Source organism: Gorilla gorilla, chromosome X (assembly GCF_029281585.2).
Source record: "Gorilla gorilla gorilla isolate KB3781 chromosome X, NHGRI_mGorGor1-v2.1_pri, whole genome shotgun sequence".
NCBI classification, from domain to species: Eukaryota; Metazoa; Chordata; class Mammalia; order Primates; family Hominidae; genus Gorilla; species Gorilla gorilla.
The window spans coordinates 61,891,247-61,915,851 of record NC_073247.2 but is presented as its reverse complement, the minus strand read 5'-3'; the positions used below and the strand labels follow the sequence as shown (position 1 = coordinate 61,915,851).

The window sequence follows — 24,605 nt, the reverse complement described above, 5'->3', positions numbered from 1 at the left end:
TAATTTTTTCTATTTCAAAAAAATAAATATTCAGTTAATCAACCAATCAGCAGCAGCTGCAACAGGTATTCATGGCCTGGTGGGCAGAATAACCACTCTGCATCCCAAAATGAAGGAAACAGCATGTCTTATTTGCCTGCAGCTACAGCTAATCCCCAGAGGGCCAACTCACCCAGTGACCTTCACAGGCTGATTACAGGTGGGTGGTTCCACATGCACAGGTGGTGCCAACAAGCCTCATTTCCTCTGGGCCCTCCCTTCAGTGGCAGAAAGTAACCCAAGGCCATTGTCTCCCTAGTCTTCATCCAAGGGAAAAGAACCGTCTAGACATAGTGAGACCGGACAGTTCCCTCCTGACCCCCTTCTGGGCCTTGTGATGGAGTGTGGGGGTGGGGTGGCTCATTTTGCTCTGCCTCCAAGCTCAAACCTCTTGTAGTAGGGGGGAGAGCACATAGGCAAGCGGGTGCCAGGCTGGGGTGAGCACTTTTGAGCCCTGGCCCCGTGGCAGTGACTGGGGTGTGTTACAATCAATGCTCTTTTAGCGGTTGCCGTCTGTGGATGGCTAAATGTTAACCAGCTCAGTGGGGAGTCAGGGTGACAGTCTGTTACACCCTGCCCTCTTTGTACCCGGGTATTTCTACAGTGTCCAGGAAGAATCAGGTCACAGGGACTTCAAGGAAGGTGAACGTGGAGACTTTATTAAGCGGTGGAAGTGGCTCTCAGCTGAAGGGGAGCTGAGAAGGTGATCTCCCCTGAAGCCTGGTCATCTCTGGCCGGGCTCCTCCCCAAAGTCCTGCCATCTGAAGTCAAGCCACATCTATTGTAGTCTCTGATGCTCAGTTGCCTCTTCTCCTCTAGACATTCGGCCCCTTGTTCTCTTCTCTCCTTCTCTGCTGCACTGCTCTGCTCTTCTGCCAGTGGAATTTGGGGTTTTAATGGGTACAGGATAGGGGGCATGGCGAGCAAGGGTGGTTTTGGAAAAAGCAACATTCGGGCGGGAAAACAGGGATAACTGTTCTCATTTAGGGCTGCGGTTTCCAGGCTTGAGGGTGGGGCCTTTGCTGGGGAACCGCCATCTTCTACCCAGTATTTCTCTGCCTCCTGTCTGTATCAATAGACTTGGCAGCAGAAGATCCAGGCCAGGTTATCTGTGGCCCTTCCACCCAATAGCAGAAAGCAACTAGGCCTGGCATTTTCCAGACATCTATTCTGCAACAGAAGGTGAACCAGTTGCAGAATCTCCCGACGCTTCCCCCAGTGGAAGAGAGATATCCAACGCTTCCCCCAGTAGAAGAGAGCCAGGTCTGTAGCTCCTGGCCCTCCAACCAGCAGCAGCAGATGGCCCAGGTACATACTTCCCTCTCCTGGGGAAACTGGTCGATATTGATTACGAAGGCCAGTGGTACTAGATGACTGAAAAAGAGACCAGGGAAATATTCTATATTCTATGGATCCTGAATCCCACACCTCCTACATAATGTCACTGGGTGGCCCAGGAAAGCACCTTCTGCCTCTATAGGCAGCTCCCACAGCAATTCATCGGGAACTCAAGTGGGGTTAGTAAAACAATGAAGCCCAGAACTGCATTGAAAAGGCTCATTAAACTAAATGCCATTGGAACTACAGCCCATGAAAATATGCCAGAACCAACAGGCCAAACCTTAACAGAGCAACTTCATGCAAAAATAGAAGCTATGAAAGGATTAAGGATCTCTTTGCAATATACAGGACACAATAAAAAAATCATTCATCATACCTAGAACTGGGAAATCACAACGCAAATGAGAAAAGTCAATCAACTGACACCAACAGAAATTAGTCAGATTTTGGGAGTATCACACAAAGATTTTAAAGTAGCCAATGTAAAATTACTTGAAGAAGTAAGTCTGGATTACCGTGAAGTAAATGAAAACAAGAAAATCCCTGGCAAGTTATAGAAATTATAGAAAAGGACCAAATGGAAATTATAAAACTAAAAAATATGATAAACAAAATTAAAAACTTACTGGACAGGCTCTACAGTAGAATGGAGATGATGGAAGATATAATCAGTGAACCTGATTATATCTGTGTTTCCCTGTTTTATATTTTATATAATCAGTGAACCTGATTATATCTTGTTTTTCCCTGTTTTTAGATTGAGTATATCCTATTAATCTGTATATAAGTACTGTACTCATGTACAGTAATGCAGCATACTGTACTCATGTACATTAATCTGTACATTAGTACAGATTAATAGGATATACTCAATCTGAAAACAGGGAAAAACAAGTAAACAAAAATGGACAGAACAGTGGGATTAAAACAAAAGATCAAACATTTGAATCACCAGAGCTTCAGAAAGAGAGAATAAGTATTTGGGAGCTAAAGACAATACTCAAGTATTGCTGAGGAAACGGGGAGCTATTCTGACATGTAATGTGCTTGGAATTTGTCACACTCATCCTTCAAGCAGAATAAAATTGGACAAAATTAAAAATCAATAATTTTTCTAGGTCCCAGCAGACAACCGAGTTGTCAGGACAAACCACCATCCTGAAATTTGAGAAGCAGGTGAATCCAGAGAGTCACGGCTAAGTAGATCTCAGCTAAGTAGATCACAGCTAAGATCTACTTAACAGGAACAGAAACTGGTTGAACCATAGCTGGTAGAAAATTTAAACTGTAATTTTGACAAATAGCTTGAGGTTGAGTGTGGATTAGTATGAGGGTGAATTAACTTTGGAGAGCTGCGTTCTTGGAGATGCAGGATCCACACTATCATGGTCTTACCACTAGGAATCCCACCAGGTTCTGACAGTGATTTCAGAATGATTCCTTTATGGTTTTGACAGGAAAGAATAGTCATTCTGGAATATGCCCAGAGCCTTTATCCCAGGCATTTGAGGCAAAGCAATTTTGGTTGAATAAAGGCTGGGTAAAAAAAGGCTGAGACCTACTGGGCTGCATTCCCAGTAAGTTAAGGCATTCTTAGTCACAGGATGAGATAGAGGTCGGCACAAGATACAGGTCTTAAAGACCTTGCTGATAAAACAGGTTGCAGTGAAGAAGCCAGCTAAAACCCACCAAAACCAAGATGGTGATGAGAGTGACCTCCGGTTGTCCTCACTGCTACACTCTTACCAGTGCCATAACACTTTACAACATCAGGAAGTTACCCTATATGGTCTAAAAGGGGGAGCCATGAATAATCCACTCCTTGTTTACCATGTAATCAAGAAATAGCCATAAAAATTGGCAACACGCAGCCCTTGGGGCTGCTCTGCCTTTGGAGTAGCCATTCTTTTATTTCTTTATGGTTTGTTTGTTTGTTTTGAGAGAGAGTCGCCCAGGCTGGAGTGCAGTGGTGCCTTCTAAGCTCACTGCAATGTCCACCTCCTGGGTTCAAGTGATTCTCCTGTCTCAGCCTCTCAAATAGCTGGGATTACAGGCGCCTGCCACCACGCCCGGCTAATTTTTTGTATTTTTAATGGAGATGGGGTTTCGCCATGTTGGCCAGGCTGGTCTTGAACTCCTGACCTCAGGTGATCTGCCCACCTCAGCCTCCCAAAGTGTTGGGATTACAGGTGTGAGCCACTGTGCCCAGACTTCTTTACTTTTTAAATAAACTTGCTTTCACTTTACTATATAGACTGTCCCCTAATTCTTTCTTGCATGAGACACAAGAACCCTCTCTTGTGGTCTGGATTGGGATCCCTTTCCAGTAACACCTTCTCCATAATAAAGGCTAAGTGTTCGTGGGGAATACTTTACAGAGCCTTGTCCAGAGCCATGGGGGAGGATATTCTTACTCAAACGGCCTCTAGCTTTACATTCTCACCTAAGGAGTGAATGAAGATATACCAGAAGACACTTGTGGGCCAGGTGTGGTGGCTCATGCCTGTAATCCTAGCACTTTGGGAGGCTGAGGCAGGAGGATCACTTAAGGCCAGGAGTTTGAGACCAGCCTGGGCAACATAGCAAAAGCCTGTCTCTGCAAAAAATACAGAAGAATTAGCTGGGCATGATGGCACACGCCTGTAGTCTCAGCTACTCTCCTTGGGAAGCTGAGGTGGGAGGATCACTTCGGTCCGGGAGGTTGAGGCTGCAGTGAACTGTGATCGCGCCACTGCACTCCAGCCTGGATGACAGAATGAGACCCTATCTCAAAAAAGAAGAAAAGAAAAGAAAAGAAAAAAACAAAAACAGAAGCCAGAGAAATAGGCTCACTAAAGCCACTGAGATTTAAATGGGATATTACAGAATGCCCTCTTTCCCCCCACATCTTTCCAACACAAGGCATCAGTAAAATAATATTAAATTATAGCTGAAAGAACTGCAACATAGAAAACTCTCTCAGAGAAGGAATACTTAGATAAGCCCATAGTGCAAACAGGATACAAAAACAACTACACTGGAAGAAATTGTAGCCTTTGAATCCTAGTGCTACAGCAAACTTTAAACAAAGCCTAACTCCTAACCATATTAACATAAGTAAGATTATGCAAACTTCATAAGTAAGGTTATGCAAACACTTCATGCCAAATCTTTAAATAACAAAGATGGTGGTTACATATGTATATTGTAATACCTAGAGCAACCACTAAAAAAAGGTACAAGGTGAGCATAACAGGGTGACATAGTCAAAAATGATTTAATTGTACATTTAAAAATCAGTAAAACAGTATAATTGAATTGTTTGTAACATAAAGGACAAATGCTTGATGTGATGGGTATCCCATTAACCCTGATGTGATTACTATGTTTTGCATGTCTGTATCAAAATATCTCATGTAACCCATAAATAAATACACCTACTATGTATCCACAAAAATTTCAGAACAAGTGTGTTCAAAAAAATATACAAGGCGATATGCTCAAAAGTATTGCAGAACAGTGAAAATTGAATTTTAAAACATATTCAACTAGACCAAACAAATGCAAACAAAGAAACACAGGAATGAGAAACACAGGGAACAGAAAACAAATAATAAAATGGCAGTCTGAGACCCTACCATATCAATATTTACTTTAAAGGTAAATTGCCTAAATACACCAATTAAAGGCAGAGATTGGCAGAGTTCATTAATTAATTAATTACTTTTTTTTTTTTGAGATGGAGTCTCGCTCTGTTGCCCAGGCTGGAGTGCAGTGGTGTGATCTTGGCTCACTGCAACCTCCACATCCCGGGTTCAAGCGATTCTCCTGCCTCAGCCTCCTGAGTAGCTGGGACTACAGGCGCCCGCCACCACGCCCCCTAATTTTTTTTTTTTTTTTTGTATTTTTAGTAGAGACGGGTTTCACTATCTTGGCCAAGCTGATCTTGAACTCCTGACCTCGTGATCCACCCACCTCGGCCTCCCAAACTGCTGGGATTACAGGCTTGAGCCACCGCACCCGGCCCAGTGCAGATAATTTTTTAAAAGTGATTCACAATCTTAAAATCTAACCAGAATGAATTACGATTAGAATGCAATAAAACAGACAAAGAAGGGCACATTTTATTGCAAAAGAGTACAATTTCCAAGGGAGATATAACACTTATGATTACTGTGCACCAGCAACATATCACCAACATTCCTAAAGAAAAAGATACAGAACACTCAAGGAAAAACAGACACAAATTAGCAATACAGGATTTTAAATAGGCCCTCTCAGATCAAAGGGACGCAATTAATAAGAACATAGAACTACATAAATAACAAATAAGATAGGTCTGACTGCTCCATATTGTAATCTGCACATGCACCAAGATCTCAGGCTTTAACTCTCATAAATGGGAAGTAGGTCATAAGGGCCAATGTTCCGGCAACAGTAACCGAACAAAGCCTGGGTGAAATCATGTTTAAAAATTCAAAAACAGGCTAGGCACGGTGGCTCACACCTGTAATCCCAGCACTTTGGGAGGCCCAGGCAGGTGGATCACGAGGTCAGGAGTTCAAGACCAGCTTGGCCAAGATGGTGAAACCCGTCTCTACTAAAAATATGAAAATTAGCTGGGCATGGTGGCGGGCACCTATAATCCCAGCTACTCAGGAGGCTGAGGCAGAGAATTGCTTGAACCCGGGAGGTGGAGGTTGCAGTGAGCCAAGATTGTGCCACTGCACTCCAGCCTGGGCAACAGGCTCAAAAAAAAAAAAAAAATCAAAAACAAATACAGTACTCAGAGGACAGTGAGGATCTCTTAAGGGAAGGCAGGACCTGCAGATTAAACCTAGGACTTCAAACTGCTTTTACTCAGAATGCCTACCTGAAAAGAAACAGCTGTAAAATTAAGCTGTGCTTTGGTGACACTGCTAGAGATGAAAGCCATATCTCAGAGCTGACCAAAGGTGGTGATGTTAGTAAACCACCTCCTCACTTTTAGCTGAGACCGCAATGGCCATCACTTTTTGAGTCAGGAGGAAGAAATCATAAGTAAATAAGCTGTCACTTGTAGCCTGACTTTGCATCACCTGTGTGCAAATTATAAAATACATTAAACTGGATGGCAATGCAAATATCACAGATAGAGCTAGGGAATACAGTTAACCTAGGTGGAAACATATATCCTTAAAGGCATATAATTGTAAAGGAAGAACAGCTGAAAATTACTTAGTCATCCATCTAGAGAAATTACAAAAATAACAACAAAATAAACACAAAGAAATACAAAGAATCATTAAAGACAGAAATAAATGAGAAAGAAACCAAATACTCAATACAGAGTTTTAACAAAGGGCTTCATCAGTCCTTCAAAAGTCTGTAAAAACTCGGCTGGGTGCAGTGGCTCACTCCTGTAATCCCAGTTCTTTGGGAGGCTGAGGCGGGCGGATCACTTGAGCACAGTTCAACATGGTGAAACCCCATCTCTGGTCAACCTGGTGAAACCGCATCTTTACTAAAAATACAAAAATTAGCCAGGTGTGGTGGTACATGCCTGTTGTCCCAGCTACATGGGAGGGTAAGATAGGAAAATCGCTTGTACTTCAGAAGCGGATGTTGCAGCGAGCTGAGATTGCGCCACTGCATTCCAGCCTGGGCAACAGGGCAAGACTCTGTCTCAAAAGCAAGAAGCAAAAAACAAAAAGTCTATAAAACTCATAAACCACGCGTGAGACTTGTGAAGATAAAAGAAATAAACACACAAATTGGTAATATCAGGAATCAAAACTGGGAGGCACACCATTAGAGACCATCATGCCAATAAATCGAAAACTTAGAGGAATTGGACAAACGGTAAAATATTTAAAATACTGAAACCTGAGAGAAGATGTAAAAACATGATTTGAAATGCAAATGTGAAATAGATGCAATCAGCAATTAAATAATTTTGACAAAAAATCTCTAGCCCAGATGGTTCTGTCAATGTTTATGTGAGAGATCACTCCAATACAGCACAACTTTTTCAGAGAATAGAGCTAGTGAGTACAATACCCCTTGTGTTTTACTAAGCGAACCTTGACATGGAAACTAGACAAGTATAATTTGAGAATAGCAAATTTCAAAGCAATTTGTCTCAGAAAAACACATAAAAATATCACATGCAACATACTTGTTAAAAAGGCTAGCACTATCTTTTAAAAAGATACTGTAAAAGCCAGAAGTCCTTTTTTAAAAAAAAGATAGTATATGATATGGTTTGGATGTATGTCCCCATCCAAATCTCATGTTCAATTGTAACCCACAATGTGAAGATGGGGCCTGGTGGGAGGTGACTGGATTGTGGGGACCGAGTTCTCATAAATGGTGTAGCACCATCCCCTTGGTGCTTTTCTCCTGATAGTGAGTTATCAGGAGACCTGGTCCTTTAAGTGTGTAGCACCACCTCCTAATCTGTCTTCCTCCTGCTCCAGCCTTGTATAGAGGTGCCTGCTTCCTCTTGGCCTTGGGACATGATTGTAAGTTTTCTGAGGCGTCCCCAGAAACAGAAGCCCCTATGCTTCTTGTACAGCCTGTAAAACCATGAGCCAATTAAACCTCTTTCTTTTATAAATTACCCAGTCTCAGGTATTTCTTTATAGCAGTGTGAGAACAGACTAATACGCTATATTATGACCAAGTTATATTTATTCTAGCAAAGCAAGGTTGGTTTAACATTAGAAAAGAAATGAATGTAATTCACCACTTGAACAGATTAAAGGGAAGAACTAAACTAAATGTGACCACCTCAATAGATACAAGAAAATAATTTGGTAAAAGTCATCATTCATTCATGATGAAACAACCTGTGGAAAAGACGGAATCTATGAGCCTCTCCGAGAGAGTTTCAGATGCAGTGTTGCAGTTGACAGTCTTTGGAGGTATGTCACAACACCGGAATTCCTACTAGGAAGAGGTAATAAGTTTAAGTGCATGAAGACTAGAAGAAGATACTGCAAGCTAAATCCACCTAAAGTAAAGATAAAATTCAAGAAGCAAAGTTGAAAAGTGCTTGCCAATCATATCGCAGACAAAGGGTGGATTTCCCTAATAAGTAAATACCATCAGTGGATTCATTTTTTGAAAAAAGGAACTAAGCCTACTCTATTGTCATTGATAACGCTAGCTGCTGTAACAGATGAACTCCAACCTCTTAGTGGCCTAACACTATGAACATTTTTCTTGCCTACATTTTTCCAAAAGGAAACAGGACTGGGGAGGGTTGGCTCTTCTTTTTGAAAACAATCTAGGACCAGGCTGACAGAAGCTCTGCCATCTTCAACACCTGGCTTCATAAGTCGCTCTGGGTGTCAACATCTTTCCAGCAGATGGGGAAGAAAGAGTAGGAGGATCTCATAGGAGGTTTTTATGAATCATGCTTGGGAGAATTGCCACTCGGGCCCACCATCCATTGCCCAGGCCTCAGTCCACCAGCCACAGTTACCTGCCAGGAGGCTGGGAAACCCCAGGAGGAAAAGAAAACAGGTCTGGAGGACAGCTAGTCAGTCTCTGTATATGTATGCCTGAACAGTTCACAGAAAGAAAAACACAAAAAGCTCCCAAATGTATATAAAACTTCCCAGCCTCACTCCTAATAAGAGAAATGGGTATCTGAACCACAATAAAATACTGTCCATGATCTATCCTATGGACAGATATGCAAATGTTTGAAACAGACTGATTTGGTGAAGATATGGGAAGAGTCACATTCCTGCATTGTTAGTATGGGTGTAACTTGATGTAACACCTAGAGAAGGCAATTTAGCAGTATCTGTCCACATTGTGTGTGCTTTACCCCCCTCCTCCAGACATCCTGCTGCTATGAATTTGTCCTTTGGATGTACTTGCACTTGTATGGAATGATATAACATGTTAGTTTACTCGATGTGGTATTGTCTGTAATAGCCTAAGCCTGGGCAAACCCCTGTGTCAACAGGGCACCGGCTAAATAAAGAAAAGGATATATCCGTATCAAAGGATACCATGCAGGCATGACATAGAGCAGAACGCTTTTACCTCTGTGGAGCTACACCGCATGGGTGCAAATCCTGGTTCTTCCCTCGTTTAGAAGTATTACCTATGGCAAGTAATGTCAATTGCATGTGCTCTTCACTCCTCATGCACAAAATGAGGAAAGCACCTACTTCCCTAGGTTTTGGTGAGGATGAGTTTAATTGATTTGAAGCATTTACAGCAATGGCATAGCAAGCACGCTATAACTTTTGCCTGTATTAAGCACAGAAAGTACTCCAGGATACATTCTTTTTCTTTTCTTTCTTTTTTTTTTTTTTTTTGACGGAGTTTTGCTCTTGTTGCCCAGGATGGAGTGCAATGGTCACCACAACCTCTGCCTCCCGGGTTCAAGTGATTCTCCTGCCTCAGCCTCCCGAGTAGCTGGGATTGCAGGCGTGTGCCACCATGCAAGGCTAATTTTGTATTTTTAGTAGAGACGGGGTTTTTCCATGTTGGTCAGGTTGGTCTCGAACTCCCGACCTCAGATGATCCACCCACCTCGGACTCCCAAAGTGCTGGGATTACAGGCATGAGCCACCGCACTCAGCTCCAGGAGACATTCTGAGATGGAAAAAATGCCAGGTCAACACAGCGTTTGGTACACACCTTAATACAGAAAGAGGAGTTTGGATGATGTATATGCCTGAATACCAGTGATGTTCCTCCAGAAGGGTATCTAAAAGCCTGGTGGGAAAGAGGAGTGGCCTTTGGGAATGAGTTCTGGATGGTTCAGCAGTGGAGGTGAGAAGAATCCGTTGCCTGCACGTAGTTTTAGAAACTTTGGAATTTTACACCAAGTGTGCATGTATCACCTATTCCATTTCTTAATCTTTGCTAAAGGAAAGAACAGAAAAGAAAAAAAAAAATAACAGGCTTTGGAGCTATGCAAGCCTGAATTTGTGACCCTTCTCTACTAAGCAGGTCAGACGATATAAGGAGGGACCTCATATAAAAGGAGCATGTGGGGTCCACTCTTCAGAAGCAGCAAAATCTCACTTTCCTTTCTGACTCAATCTCTGTTTTGACCTCTCAGGGTTTTTGTAGTTGCAATTTAATGTGGTGCTGCCTCAGTTAAGGGGACACGCATAGGGTGAGTGGAGATCCTCCCAGGTGTCCAGAGCCCTGCCCTGTGGCTTGGCATTCCCACCCTGCCCCTCCCTGCACCCACACCCAGGCCTTCTCCTGAGGGTGAAGTGCAGCAGCAGTCACTGGGTTGGCAGAGGGAAGGGGAGTCTGAGAGGGTGGGTGGGTGATTGGGCAGCAGAGAGCCTGTCCCAGTGAGGCCTGGAGGTGGTGGAAGCTGGACCACATGATAGCTGAGGCTCCAGGACCCCAGCACACACTGCACTGTTTCATCACACCTCACCTACCAAGCACAAATTCAAGGAAAGAAATAGTTAAGAATTTCAAGACAGCCACACTAAACCGCAAGCCCAGGGACCCATTCTGAGCATGGAGCCGTGTGGGACCACTTCAGTTGCAGTTTTGTGAAACTGGCCGTGCTACCACATGTTACTTGTGTGCAATGACCTGACTTCTCTGTGGCCTCAGTTTCCTCATCAGTGATATAGATATTGAAAAAACCATACAGGGTTTTTGTAAGACTCAAATAACATACTTTGTGCTAAGTACTTAGCGAAGCATGTGGCATGGTATAAGTCTCGACATGTTAAGTAAAATTAGTGTAAGCCGGAAATAAAATTCTAAGGCTCCCAACCATCTGAGTGTTTCATAGGAAAACGTTGTAGCATTTTCATTTGCGCTTGTTCCACCTTCTCCCTGACCTGGTGGCGGCATTGCACCCAGCAGCCTGCATCCCACGTGTGGAACCCTGGTACCTGGTTCCGGAAGGAGAGAGCAGAGCTTATTCAAAAATCATGGTTTTCATTGGTTCTAACCCGTCTAGGGGCTTCCTGAAGGACAGAAGCAAAATGCTCCTCTCTGTTTGACCTAACAGGGAAGTCAGGGCAGAAAAAGCTTGGGCAGCTCCTGAAAACCTTATAAGGCAAATCAAAAAACTGCAACTGCGTGAGGCAGAAACTACAGTTGAAACCTATAGCAGATAACCCAAAACCTGGGGGATACGCTGGCGGACAGGCCATTTGGGAAATTAGATCATTCGGAAGCAGTCATGTACCCTGGGGATTGTCAAAAGCCAGGTGCGTGCCCAGGATTGGATGCATGCTCAGGAAAGACCCGAGAAGACCCTAAGCTTCCACCAGCTGATCTCTGGACTCAGTCTAAACAGGAAGTGACAGCCAAGACAGAGTTGTAAGTGGCCTGGCTGAGGTTTCAAGGAGCGCCACAGCCCAGAGCGAATCCACAAAGGCTGACAGAGGAACTTTTTGCTTTTTTTTTTTTTTTTTTTTTTTAAGCTCTGGGCTGTCAAGGGAATTGCTGTCAAAATACAAGCAGAAAACAAACTAAAGGAACAGAGAATTCAGTGGCCACACGTGACAACGAATGCAGGCTCTCCCAAAAGAGTTTGGAAAACCCTCTAGACAAATCAATGACTGCAGCTTTCAGAAATCAGCAACTGCAAATCCTGGAGAAGGTAGAGGATCTAATATTCAGTGTTACCACATTACCACAATCAAAGACCTAGTTTTCAGCAGCAACAAAAGAATCCAAAAGCCTACAAGGAAACTTGAAAGTATGGCCCATTCAAAGGAAAATTGCAAACTGACAACTCAATGGTAGTTTCTCAAAAAGAAGAGTGTTTCCTCCTGTTCATAGAGTTGGAGCTATAAAATGATATGAGGACAGAACATTCCATTGTGCTCAACATTATGAACACCATGGTGACCTTTGAGAGAGCCATTTCATTGGGATTTGGGGGACAAGAATGAGTTTTAGGATGAATAGGTGATGAAGTAATGACAAGTGTGGAGAGCTCCAAGTTTCATTGTGAATGGAAGGAGATGAGGTAGTGGGTGCAGGGTAAAATGGAGAAGACGGAGGGTGCTTTGAGCGTTTGATTGTTGATTTTTATCATTATAAGGTTTTCATGACCAGTGCGTGATTTAGTGCTATTGGAAAGATATATTTGGAAGGACAGGTTGAAGTTGACAGGGGCAATCAGGAGAGTAAATGGATGATGGATACCATAAGATTCCTGGGAAGACAGGAGCAGTGAGATTCAAAGCACACATTGAAGGATTACCCGGAAAGAGCAGGAGGGACGTTCTGTCATAAATGGAGGAAAGGCAACAACTTGTACCTGTACATGCAGGTAGGTGTTTACAATTGCTGGTAGGAAATGGAGAGAGTCCTTCCTGAGGTCTTGGATTTTCTCAGGAAAATAGGAGGTGCGGCCAGCTTCTGAGAGTGAGGGAAAGGAGATCAGGGGTTTCCAGAGTCGTACAGTTGTGTAATAAATGGTCATTACAGGTAGTTGGAGAGAGAGCTGGTTGGGAAAATACAGTAGACTAACTGACCCCCATATAGGGCTTGGTTGGGGTTGATGTCTACGATTGTCCGTGGTACTGCTCTCTGGACTCATCTGACTTTTCCCCAGTCTTCTGCTGTTTCTTGACTTCAGGCCTAAGTTCATCCGGTCTTTGATAAGGGAACGTTTCTGGGTTGGATGACTGAGCAATGCTAGAGTACTCAGTTGAAGCATTAAATACAGGGGCGTGCACACATTTGCAGGTGAGGGGAGTGCACTGAGAGATAGATCTGCGTTTGAGGTGCTTGTGAAAACATCCAGGATGTACAGAAGGCAACTGGATGTTTCAGTGTGGTGCTCAGCAATTACTTTCAGACCAGGAATACACGTTTGTGAATCCTCTCAACAATCAGTCAGACGAAGCCATGAGCGTGAGTTAATTCATCCCAGGATGTAGGCAAGATAGCCTGTAAAGAGCTGGCCGAGGACCAAACCTAGGGAATAGTAACACTGAAGAACACAGGGAAACAGAAGTCCAGGAAGGAGATGGAGAGAGAAATCTCCAAGGAATAGGATAGTAACTAGGAGAAAAAGTAGAACCACAGACGTGAAGGAAGGACGGAGGGTGATGCTGTGGAGATGTAAGGCCAGATCATAAGGGAGAGAGGAGTCCATTGGGATTCATTAGTTAGGACATCCTTGTTACCTTATGGACAGCTCGGGGTTGGGACAGCTCGGGGGCCCACGTGAATGAAGACAGACTACATGAAATTGAAGAGTGAGGAAGAGAAGTCCAGGGTACTTCATTTAAAAGGAAATGAGGAAGAGTTTGGTAGGTAGAGCGGAAGACAAAGGAAGGTTATTTAGGTTGAAGGATAGTTGAATACATTTTTAGAATCAGGAGAAGGAGACCTTAAAAAGGGAGAAAGTGAAAATGCAGGAGTGACAAACTCCATTTTTATCATTCTAATCTCTTATTCTCAGAGCAACCCTCCAGGGAAGGTAGTAGTATCGCTGTGGCAGCGATGCAGAGTTGGCAGAGGTGAGACAACTGCAAGGGAGAATTTCAGTCACTCGCCTGTGGTCACACAGCTAGTAAGTGGGATCCGGGACTTGAACACAGTTATAACTCCAAAATGGTTGCACTCACCAGGGTAACTTGTCACAGATACCTTGAACCTTGTTCTTTCTTGGAAAAAAAAAAAGAAATTGACATACTAGACGCAGTACCTTGTTTAAACATTTACCTTCTTAAAGAATCCTCCCCGTACTCTAGTAAGTAATATGAGTTTCACCCTTCCTGGAGTGGCTGTTAATCCCAGGCACTCAGTTGAATGTTTCATATTCATTGTTATTTAATTCCCACAATGTCATGTCAAAGTAGAAGTAGTTACCTCAAAGATGAGGAAATGAAGTTTCACAGCGGTCACAGCTCTTGCCAAACTACACGTTAACCATTGATTTCTGCTTCTCATCTCCCAAAAATACATCAGGTTATCAGTGCTTTTCAAAAGTCTCAACCAATTAGTGGACATGAATGTTACTCATGTACATTTGGAAATAAATAGAGGTAAGTGTACATAAAGTGGACGATAAATGGTAGTTTTGAAAAAAGACTTTGTTGGCATATAATCCACATGCCATAATCTTCACCCATTTCAAGTGTACAATTCAGGTGTTTTTCTTTTCATTCTGCATATTCACAAGGTTCTGCAACCATCACCACAATCTCATTTTAGAACCTTATAATCACCTTGGAAAGAAGCCCCATACACATTAACAGTCACTTCCCACCCTGTTCTCCTTCTCCAAGCAAATGGAAATCAAATTTCTTAGTCCATAAGTTTACATATACTGGACGTTTTTCCAAATGGAATCACATAATATGTGGTCTTTTGTGATTTTCTTTCATGCAGCATCACGTGTTCTAGGCTCACGCATGTTATGGCATGTATCAGTATTTCATCCCTTTTTGTTGCCAAGCCACACTCCCCTGAATGGAGAAACTAAATTCCATCCGTCAGTTCATCAACTGATGGACGCCTGCGCCACTCACAATCTTTGACCACTAGGAATAATGATACCGTGTATGTTTGTGTACAGGTTTTTGTTTGGACATAGAGTTTCATTTCTCTTTTGTAGAAAGCTAAGAGTGGACCTCCTGGGCCATATGGAAATTGTGTTTCTGGTACTGAGGAGCAGCCAAATTCTTTCAAACCAGGCTGCCCTATGTTATAGTCCCACTAGCAGTGTATGAGGACTCCAATCTCTCCACATCCTTGTCAGCAGTTGTTATCGCCTGTCTTTTTTATTCTTGTCATCCTACTGAGTGTGAAGTGGTAGCTCATTGTGGTTTTGATTTGCATTTCCCTACTGGCTAATGATGATGGTGGGTGGCTTTTCGTGTGCCTATTGGCCATTTGTATACTTTCTTTGGCAAAATGTCTATTCAGATTCTTTGCTCCTTTTTGAATTTGACTGCTGATTCATCAGAGTTCTTTGTATATCCTGGATACATCTACGATCAGATGCGTTTTCTACGGGTTGTCTAAAAGTCCACGTTATCTACTTTTTTGTTTTGTTGCTTGTGCTTTGGTGTTGAATGCAGACACACACAAAAGCCTTTGCCTAAGGGAAGGTCACGACGTAAGACTTACGGAAGAGAAACGTAAGATTTAGTCTTATATTTCCTTATGAGAGTTTTATCACTGTAGCTCTTATATTTAGGTCTCTGATCTGCTTTGAGTTAATTTTTGTATGTAGTGTGAGGTAAGGTCCAATCCATTCTTTTGCATCTAGCGGTCCCTCATCATTTTGTGAAATTACTTTCTTTCTTTATTTTTCAATTGACAAGTAAACATTGTATATATTTATGGTGTACCTCAGGATGCTTGATATCTGTATATGTTGTGGAATTGCCAAATCAAACTAATTAACACATTCCACCCTTCACATATTTATCAGTTTTTTGTTTGTTTGTTTGTGGGTAGAAACACCTAAAAGCTACTGTCTTACGAATTTTCAAATAACCAATCTATTGCTATTGAGTATAACCACTATGACTTACAATAGCTCCCTTGAACTTATTCCCCCTGTCTAACAGAAATTTTCTATCCATTGCCAACCCTCCCTATGCCCCCCAACCCTTAACCTCCAGTAGCCACCATTTGTACTCTCTGCTTCTATGAGTTCCAATTTTGAGACTCCACATATAAGTGAGATCACTTGCTATTTGTCTCTCTGTGCCTGGCTTATTTCACTTGACCTAACATGCTCCAGGTTCATTCATGTTGCCACAAATGGCAGGATTTCTTTCCTTTTTAAGGAGGACTCATGTTCCTACCACGTACCCCGCAACTCGGGGAGACAACGTGGCTCCGCCTGAGTTTCTCCTCCCGCCAGTAGGCTGAGACAGGCGTGCGGCTCGACATGTCTCTTTCTTCTGTCTTGCAGATAGCTCTCTTCCATTGCATTAGGTCCAATATCTTGGAAACCACTGTCATCTCGGTTCTTTCGTTGCTTTGCGGGGGAAGGATCAATGTGGTGTTTTTTTCCTCCAATGTAGCCAGAAATGCAATCTCCTGAAACATAGTTTTTAATATCCCATATTTAGCAAGATCTTATTCAGGTTGGCAGAAAGAAAATGGGAAAGAGAATGTTCGTCAAAGTGTCTCTAGGAAAGATTTTCCAGTGTGCAAGAAGATATACTCAGGCAAGATGGTTTTTCCGGTGGACACCCTTGTGCCTGCATGTGATACTGGAAACACTTATTTTAGAGATGCGAGTCCTAAACAACTATCTCTGCGATGCCGGGAGCAAACTCCCTGGGTCTTCTAGAGGCGGGAATTTGCCACCTTGTGATGATGAGAGTTTATCTCAGAGACCATGCGGCTATAATTTGGTTTTCCCCAGCTGGTATCTGCAGCTGCCCCCGGCTGTTAACAATTTCTCCAATGTCCACTCCTGGGTCCGAAGTCACTGTTGCTTACATCTTTTACAGCCTGACCCATGAGAACAGCCTTCACTCACTTCAAGTCTACTATTTAAGTGAGAGACAGTGATGGCATCAACCCCACCAACCGCACACCTCACATTGGGAAGAGCATGCAGACTGTGATAGTGGCTCAGAGTCAAGTCTCAGGAATTGTGGTGGAGTCACAGAAATTGTGGTGCCATTCCCAGAAAAACCTTGATCCTGGTCATAATAGAGGAGGGGAAAGGTATTAGGGTAACTCATTGAGGCATTTACTGCGGAGTCCCAGGCAAAAGCGATAGGGTCTAGCTCCCTTTGGTCCAAATATCGGGGTATAATAACATAAGTTATATTAGGAACAGTGGATGACATTTCTTGACAATTTGACGCATCAGGGCGTGGAGCTCTATATTCTCCTTCCAGCACTTCACTTAAAATGCTCAGCAAATTAAGATATATGTAATTCTGTCGCCGTTGTACAGATGAGGAAACCAAGGCCAAGAACGGTGTACTGACTTGTCTGACAGAGGGTGCCCTATCGCTGTGCTCCTGCAGGACCCTGTACTTTGCCGACCCGTGCCCCCGTCACACAGTTTTGAATGGAAAAGGCTATCTCTGTTCCTCACGCCATACATTGGGAGATGACAGTGTCTAGGGAAAGTTGGAACTTAATAAGGAACTGGAAGGCCTATGTTCTTCCCTCCTCCTACTTTTTTTGTAGCTGAATTGCTTTTACGCTCAGTTTTTACATCAAAGAAATGTGGATGACGGCTCCTGAGATAGTGGTCCTGGAAGTACTGCCTACACCTCAGGCTGTGTGCAGTTAAGACAAAAGCTGCATGTGGATTTTTGCTCAAACAACAAGAAGACGAATAAAAAGGGCTCATATGCAGTAAGTGCTTATATAGGCTAGGCTCCATCATTCCTTCATGGGCATGCTCTCACTGAAGCCTCACAGAGAAGGTGAATGCAACTTTTAAAACTTGTTGCCATTTCAGGCAGGAACAAGTAGCAGAGTTGGGACACAAGCCCAGGTGGATATCCGTTCAAAGCCTCTGTCCTCAAAATAAGTGTTTTCCAAACTGTGATATGCAGGTTGTTTGTGGCCATAGACACAAGTATATTGGCACATAAAGAAACAACGTGGGGGCTCATGAAATAGCAGAACATCCAATCTACGGTCATTTCACATTTTTATAGGAGGCCCGCGTCATGGTGGCGTGCACTGGGCAGCTGGCCACAGGATCTCGGCCAGGGATGAAGAGCTGCTTTTGATGTGAGGAGGAGATAGGGTGAAATGCGTAGAGAGTTGGATCCATGAAAACAGAGAGGGGCCAGGATGAATGGGGCAGAAGTGCCTGAGAGCTACTTTTTTCCCCAGTCCTTACTGACCATGGTATCCAATCACCCTGGCTTTCCAACTTCTTCCTGCCACCTGCCCTCTTGGCATCCATGGGCTTGGTCCTTCCCTTATCAGCGTCTCAGTTTCTTCCTCCACCAATTGAGATTAACAATAGGTGTTCTGAAAGATTTTAGTGAGTAGTAAATAAAGGAACACACGTGAAGTATTTGTGAGAGAGAGAGAGTCCTTAGGTCTATTTCATATTTTTCATTTTCAAAGGCACATGTACAAATTATGTATCACACCTGTAATCTCAGCACTCTGGGAGGCCGAGGCAGTCGGGAAGCTTGAGCTAAGGAGTTCGAGACCAGCCTGGTTCACATGGTGAAACCCCGTCTCTACAAATAATACAAGAGATTAGCGGGCTGTGGTGGCACGTGCCTGTAATCCCAGCTACTTGGGAGGCTGAGGTGAAAGGATCACTTGAGCAGGGGAGGTGGGGGCTGTAGTGAGCCGAGATCGAGCCACTGCACTCCAGCCTGGGCACCAGAGCGAATATCTGTCTCAAAAAATAAAACAAAATAATAGAAATTATGTATAATAATAAACATTTTCATTACATCTGTTTCTAGTTATATTTTATGACCAGTGATATTGTCTTCCATTTGGTTTCATGCTGGGAATTTTCCTTTTTAAACACATTTCTAAGTCTTTCCTTGACGCTTGTCAGAAAGGAAATTCACCTTCTAGTCTGGAGTTCATCCTAAGATGTCATCTGAAGAGCCAGCATACAAACAAGCGGCCTTTGTGGATCGGTGCCAGATGCGCTCTTCCATTCTACTGAGAGGGGGGTGTTTCCATTCCCTTCCCTATGGTATTCTATGGAAGAGCTGAGCTACATTCTAAGAACCTCGCTTGAGCATCTTTACCCAGCTCCACTTTTTGTCCATAGCCTTAAGTCCTTCTCACATTCTGTTTGACACATTCCAAACCCACTGTAAATGCTTGTGGAATGGATGAACAAGTGAACAACGGGCTTAAAAAGGATAGGGGAAGGGACAGTCAGTGGCATGGGGCTAAGGCAGTCCAGCATATGCAACTAGCAGGAAGTTAACGATTTCTGGTGGGGTCAGAGATACCGATGGTCCCGAAGATAATAAGACTTCTACCCTGGGCTGTGTTTGCGTGGGCATGGCCAAGGTCGGCTCCAGGACTAACCAGCCAGCCCCCTTCTGACTGTCGTCTTCCCTCCGTACCTCCAGTCATTCATTTAGTCTGCTCTTGGTCTTGCTCAGAGATAGGAGTCAGTCACCTATTTTGTTTCCTTATTATGTCTTCAATCATACACAGCTGTACACAAACAATATGTGACCCGTTAAACACATCTGAGTGGCCACCATGTGGGAGAACCGAATGAAACATAACCAGCTCCCTAGGAGCCCACTGTGCCAGACTGTATGGCCACAAAAGTATCTCCCATCTCTCGTGCTGTGATAAAAGTTGCCCCGTTCACACCGAGACCTGCGATTTAATCCCCCTCCCACGCTTGAATCTGAAAAGGCTGTGACTCACCTCTAATCAATAGAGTATGACACAGTTGACTCAACATGACTTCTGAGTCTTGCCTATGAGAGGTGATGCAACATTCACCTTGGATACGGAAAAGTGCTGCTTGGAGCCTGAGTCATGAGGTCGGAAGCCTGACTACTGGGAGGCCCACCCTGCTGTGAGGAAGCCAAAGGCCATGGAGTGGTAATACGGAGGCCCTCCACTCGCCAGGCCTAGTCTTCCAGTCCTCTCCATGCAGGCACCAGGGATGTCAGTGAATGAGCCTTCAGATGGTTCCAGTCCCCAGCCAGTCAGGTTTCTGCAGCTGAGGTCCCAGACTCATGTGAAGCAAGCCATATCCACTGTGCCCTTTCTGAATTCCTGCCTCTGAAATTCCATGCATATGATACAACGCTCGTCATTGTATGGACTCACTGTGGGGCCGTTTGTTACACAGCAAGAGGAACAGGGATGCAGGACACCCTCCCCTCCCCCCACCCCCACTCAAAGCCATTCCTCCTCCATAGAGTTAAACCCTAATCTGATGCTGGCTTAAGTTATTTCACTGCCAGTTCTTCATGGTTTTCCCATGTGTATGGACGCCCCTAAACAGTGCAGTTTCATATTGTCTGGGTGCCTTGATAGGAGGAGTTTTGGGGGCCTGAAATTGAGAAAACAAGCATTCATGGATCAGGTAGTCAAGGCAAGGCACTGTGTTTACCCCGAGAACAAACACTCTGTTAGCTGTTAACATTCTTGAGGAAAGAGCAAGTTGAGGAATCGGGTTTAATCTACTCGATACCGGTTATACAGCGAGCAGGCGGCAGGTCCAGGATTCAAACACAGGTAGTGTGTCCCCAGAGGCCAAATGTGTAAACCCTCTGCTAATTCCTCTCATCAAAAGGTAGGGGACCCTGGGGAAGCTTTCTCTACTACAAAAGCCAGAGTCACCACCACCTTCTGAAATAATCTGAGACCAAGTACCTTCAAAAACCAAGCCTTGCCATAGCCAAGCCGGACTTTATAGACACACCAACACACACAGTTTCCTAGAAGGTATTTACTGATTTCTATATACTTAACACATGTACAAGGCAGGTATTTCAAAAGATTAAAGAGGGCAGACAGTGCGCAGATGTCTTTCTCATTCCTGTGTGCACAGATGTCTTTCTCATTCCTGTATCCCCATCTCCTTACCCAGAGACACTTTCCAAACAGCAAGCGAAATAGTAACAGCTTTCGCTGTTACAGGAAATAAAGAGTAATGAGGTATGTAACACGACCAAATCTTGAAATATATCATTAAAAAACCAGTAAATGGCATAACTCGAATCTAAGCAGTGAAAATATGAACGTCTACCTAAAACTCACAGGTGCGGGAGCGCACGCACACCATAATCAATGGAAGACGTCCTAGCACGTGTTTACAAACTGGTTGTGTGTTGCCGTCCTACACACCAGACGCAAAGCGCTGAAAACAACAAGCCTGTTCACAATAGCACCAGGAACGTACAGTACACAGGAATCATCTGCAGGTGGTTTGTGACAACCGTAGGCAGAACAGTAAAAGCGAGAGATACAATGGATGGTTTGAAAAATCAGAGACACTCTTCTTCCTTATCGAATTGCAAGATTAACGTTGTACTACGCAGACAAAGGTGTGTTCAAGATTTGGATCGTAAGCGAGTTCACCGAAAACTAGCGGAGGAGAAGGGCAAATACTGGAAGGGAATCCACGGTTTGACCAGGCCAGAAACACCTCTTTCACAGCATGGGATCTGTGCAGGTACTCGGACGCTCCCCGCAGGGCCGCCCGGGCCGGTTTCAGGCGGGCTTGCGGCCCCAGTCACTGCTCCTGTTCGCGGGGACAGGCAGGGGCTGACTGGGAGGACGTCTTGTGGATGGCCTTGTGCTCCTCGGCGGCCTCCTCCCCCGGGTCGCCACCGCCGACCTCCTCGATGACCACGCTGCGCACGGTGCCCTCGTCCAGGCAGTGCGGGGCGACGCCGTACACGCGGGGGTCAGAGACAGCTGCGTGGAAACTCTGCACCCCGCACCTGCTGCAGAAGCTGTGCAGCGCCGGGTGCGTGTTGGACCGATAGGTGACGATGCTTTCTGCGCCCTGGAGCAGCGTGAAGCGCGAGGCCGGGACGAGGAAGTGGCGGTGCTGCTTCTTCCTGCACAGCCTGCAGCTGCAATCCACGACGCGCAGATCTGCAGGGGCCCAGACCGCAAAGCGGACCGCGCCGCAGTGGCAGCCCCCGGTGTGATGCACGAGGCCCGGGTACTCGAAGGTGTCCAGCAGGACCTTGGCGGCGCCCTCGCAGCTGAGGCCCCGCAGCTTCCTGAACGTCTCCCAGCGCTCCCGCTGTGCGCCCAGGTCCAGATCCTTGGGGGACGGGGCGGGCCCCGGCGGGTCCGGGGTTGGCGCGGAGGGCAGCAGGTCTCTGGGGCCCGCCTTCCGGACCCGCCGCCAGCGGCGCTTCCGTCGCCACCTACCCAGCCACCTCTTGGCCGCCGCGTGGCTCCCGACCCCGACTTGGACCCGGGGGTACTGCGCGCGGCTGGCGCCCGTGACCGCGATGGCCGCGCAGGCGGCGGGAGGATCCCCGGGCCGCTTTCGCCTCCGCCGCTGAGCAGTGGTGCGGTTCCTCACTCTGCCCATGGCGCCTGCAGCCTCCGGAGCGCGTGCCCACACCCCACCCTCATTTCCCCGTCAGTCGCTGAGCAGCCTCCTTGCCTGCGCCAGTAGGATTGGCCCCTTGTTGAATGCGATGTAAAGAGACCCTTCCCTTGACCCTATCACAACAGCCTTCGCTGGCCTGAAAGGCAGTCATGAGGCGTTCAGCAAACACCTGCCGGGCACCAGATACCCTCACCTGGGCGCTGGGATGTGGAGATGCATCAGGCTTTCCAAAGCACTCACATTCATTTAGGATCAGGTGTATGCAAATACAGTCCCCAACACCTTGGGATACTTTGCTCTGACAGAAATAAGAACCAGGGGCTCTGGGAACAGAGAGGAACGCCCACACACTGTAATTGGAGGGGCGTGTGGGAGGGGCACGGAAAGACTCTTCTAAAGTCTTCTCGGGGGCTTGATTCTTTTATTCGGCTGTAGCGTTTTATTTTTCTTGTAATTTTCGTTGCGCTGAAGTCCTCTTTACCTAATGTTGACATACCTACTTCTGCTGTTTTAATTAATGTTTACCTGATGTGACTTTTCCCACCCGTTGTATCCTTTTCGTTTACCCAGGGCGACCGAAGTGGAACTGAGTTTCATATAAACGTGGGATAATCAGACCGTGTTTCTCACTGACTCTGCCAGTATCTACCTTTTCATACATGTTTCTAGTTCATTTCCATGATCTCTGGGCTAGTGTTTAGGTCCACAGATTTATTGTTTGTTTTCTTTTGTTTCCTCCGTGTCTCGGCTAACCGAGACCTCCTTTTTTTGCCCTTCTGTGGCTTACGTGTACACCTTGCAGGATTTATCCTGATTTCCGAAAGTGTTTTCGAGTGTTTGGCTTTGTAAAATTGTCTCAGTGGTTGCTCTGGGATTTTCAGTGTGCATATGTGACTTACCACAGGCTCCTGGTATCCAGTTCTCATCACTTCCATTGCAGTGTAGAAGCATCAGACCCTTTTAGCCCCTCTGCCTTCCTGCTTATAGACAACGTTGTCTGGAGTATCGGATGGTTTCATAGTTTTTGCTTTAATCGTCAAACATGACTTCCACAATTCACAAGGAAAACGGTGGCTTAGTGTTTGTCCCCTAAGGGTGTTTTTTCTACTGGTCTTGACTCCTTTCTGATAGATACTTCCAGAGGCCATCTTTTATTCTTTCCTCTTTTGTTTCAAGCACCTACTCTAGCCATTCTTTCACCGTGGGTCTGCTCGTGACAAAATGCTTTCCTTTACCTGAGAATGTCTTGATTTCCCCTTCGTCCATGAAGGATGGTATCACTGGATACAAAATTCACAGCTGACAGGACTTTTGTTCAACATCCGAAACTTTTCGGGACACTTCCTGATGACCGCCACTGGTCAGAGGAGACATTTGCCCTCATTAAAACTGGTGTTCTCCTATAATCAATGAATCACTTCGGTCTTGCTGCTTTCAGTGATTTTATCAGCTTCAAAAACTGACTATGATGTGTGTGTTGGTGTGAATTGCTTTGTGGTTGTCTTATCTGAAGTTTGCTCGTTTTCCAGAATCTATGGGTTTATGGTTTTCACTAAAATTTGGATATTTTCAGCCTTCTTTTCTTATACTCCTCTTTCAGTCCACTCTCTACTTTTGGTACTCCAGTCGTAGGGATATTGGAACTTTGTTATTGTCCTAACTTCGCTGAGGATCCATTCAGCTTTTAATCAGTCCACGATCTCTCTCTCTCGCTCAGGCATAGTCAATCCTATTTTCTGTTTGTTTGTTTTGTTTCTTGAGGAAGAGTCTCGCTCTGTCACCTAGGTTGGAGTGCAATGGCGCAATCTCCGTTCACTGCAACCTCTGCCTCCCGGGTTCAAACGATTCTCCTGCCTCAGCCTCCCAAGTAGCTGGGATTACAGGCGCCCACCACCACGCCAAGCTGATTTTTGTATTTTTAGTAGAGACGGGGTTTCCCCACGTTGGCCCGCGGTGATCTGCCCGCCTCGGCCTCCCAAAGTGCTGGGATTACAGGTGTAAGCCACCATGCGCGGCCGTCAATCTTATTGATTGGGCCTCCATTACGATGATGGTATCTTTTGTCATCACAGGTCTCTTACCGAGTGCATCCAGCAATGTTTCCAAATTCTGTTATTGTTTTCGTTTTCTGTTCCATCATTTCTTTTTTATACATCTTCTACTCATTGCTGAGATTTTCCATTTTCTAGTGTGGTTCCAGACTATTTGCAATTACATAATGAAGCATTTTTATGATGGTTGCTGTAAAATGTTTGTCAGATAATGGCAACAT

The 24,605-nt window shown here is 44.9% G+C and overlaps 1 protein-coding gene across 1 annotated transcript; it reads right to left on the bottom strand.

Moving 5' to 3' along the window:
• Positions 1-20,716: 20,716 nt before the first annotated feature.
• Positions 20,717-22,367, bottom strand: LOC101142669 (centromere protein V-like protein 1). Its single transcript, XM_004064171.5, has one exon. The coding sequence runs from the start codon at positions 22,310-22,312 to the stop codon at positions 21,494-21,496; it is 819 nt and encodes a 272-aa protein (XP_004064219.1). The 5' UTR covers positions 22,313-22,367; the 3' UTR covers positions 20,717-21,493.
• Positions 22,368-24,605: the final 2,238 nt, after the last annotated feature.

Excerpts from the sequence above, each read along its gene's own strand:
- LOC101142669 (XM_004064171.5), bottom strand. The coding sequence starts at position 22,312 with ATGGGCAGAGTGAGGAACCGCACCACTGCTCAGCGGCGGAGGCGAAAG.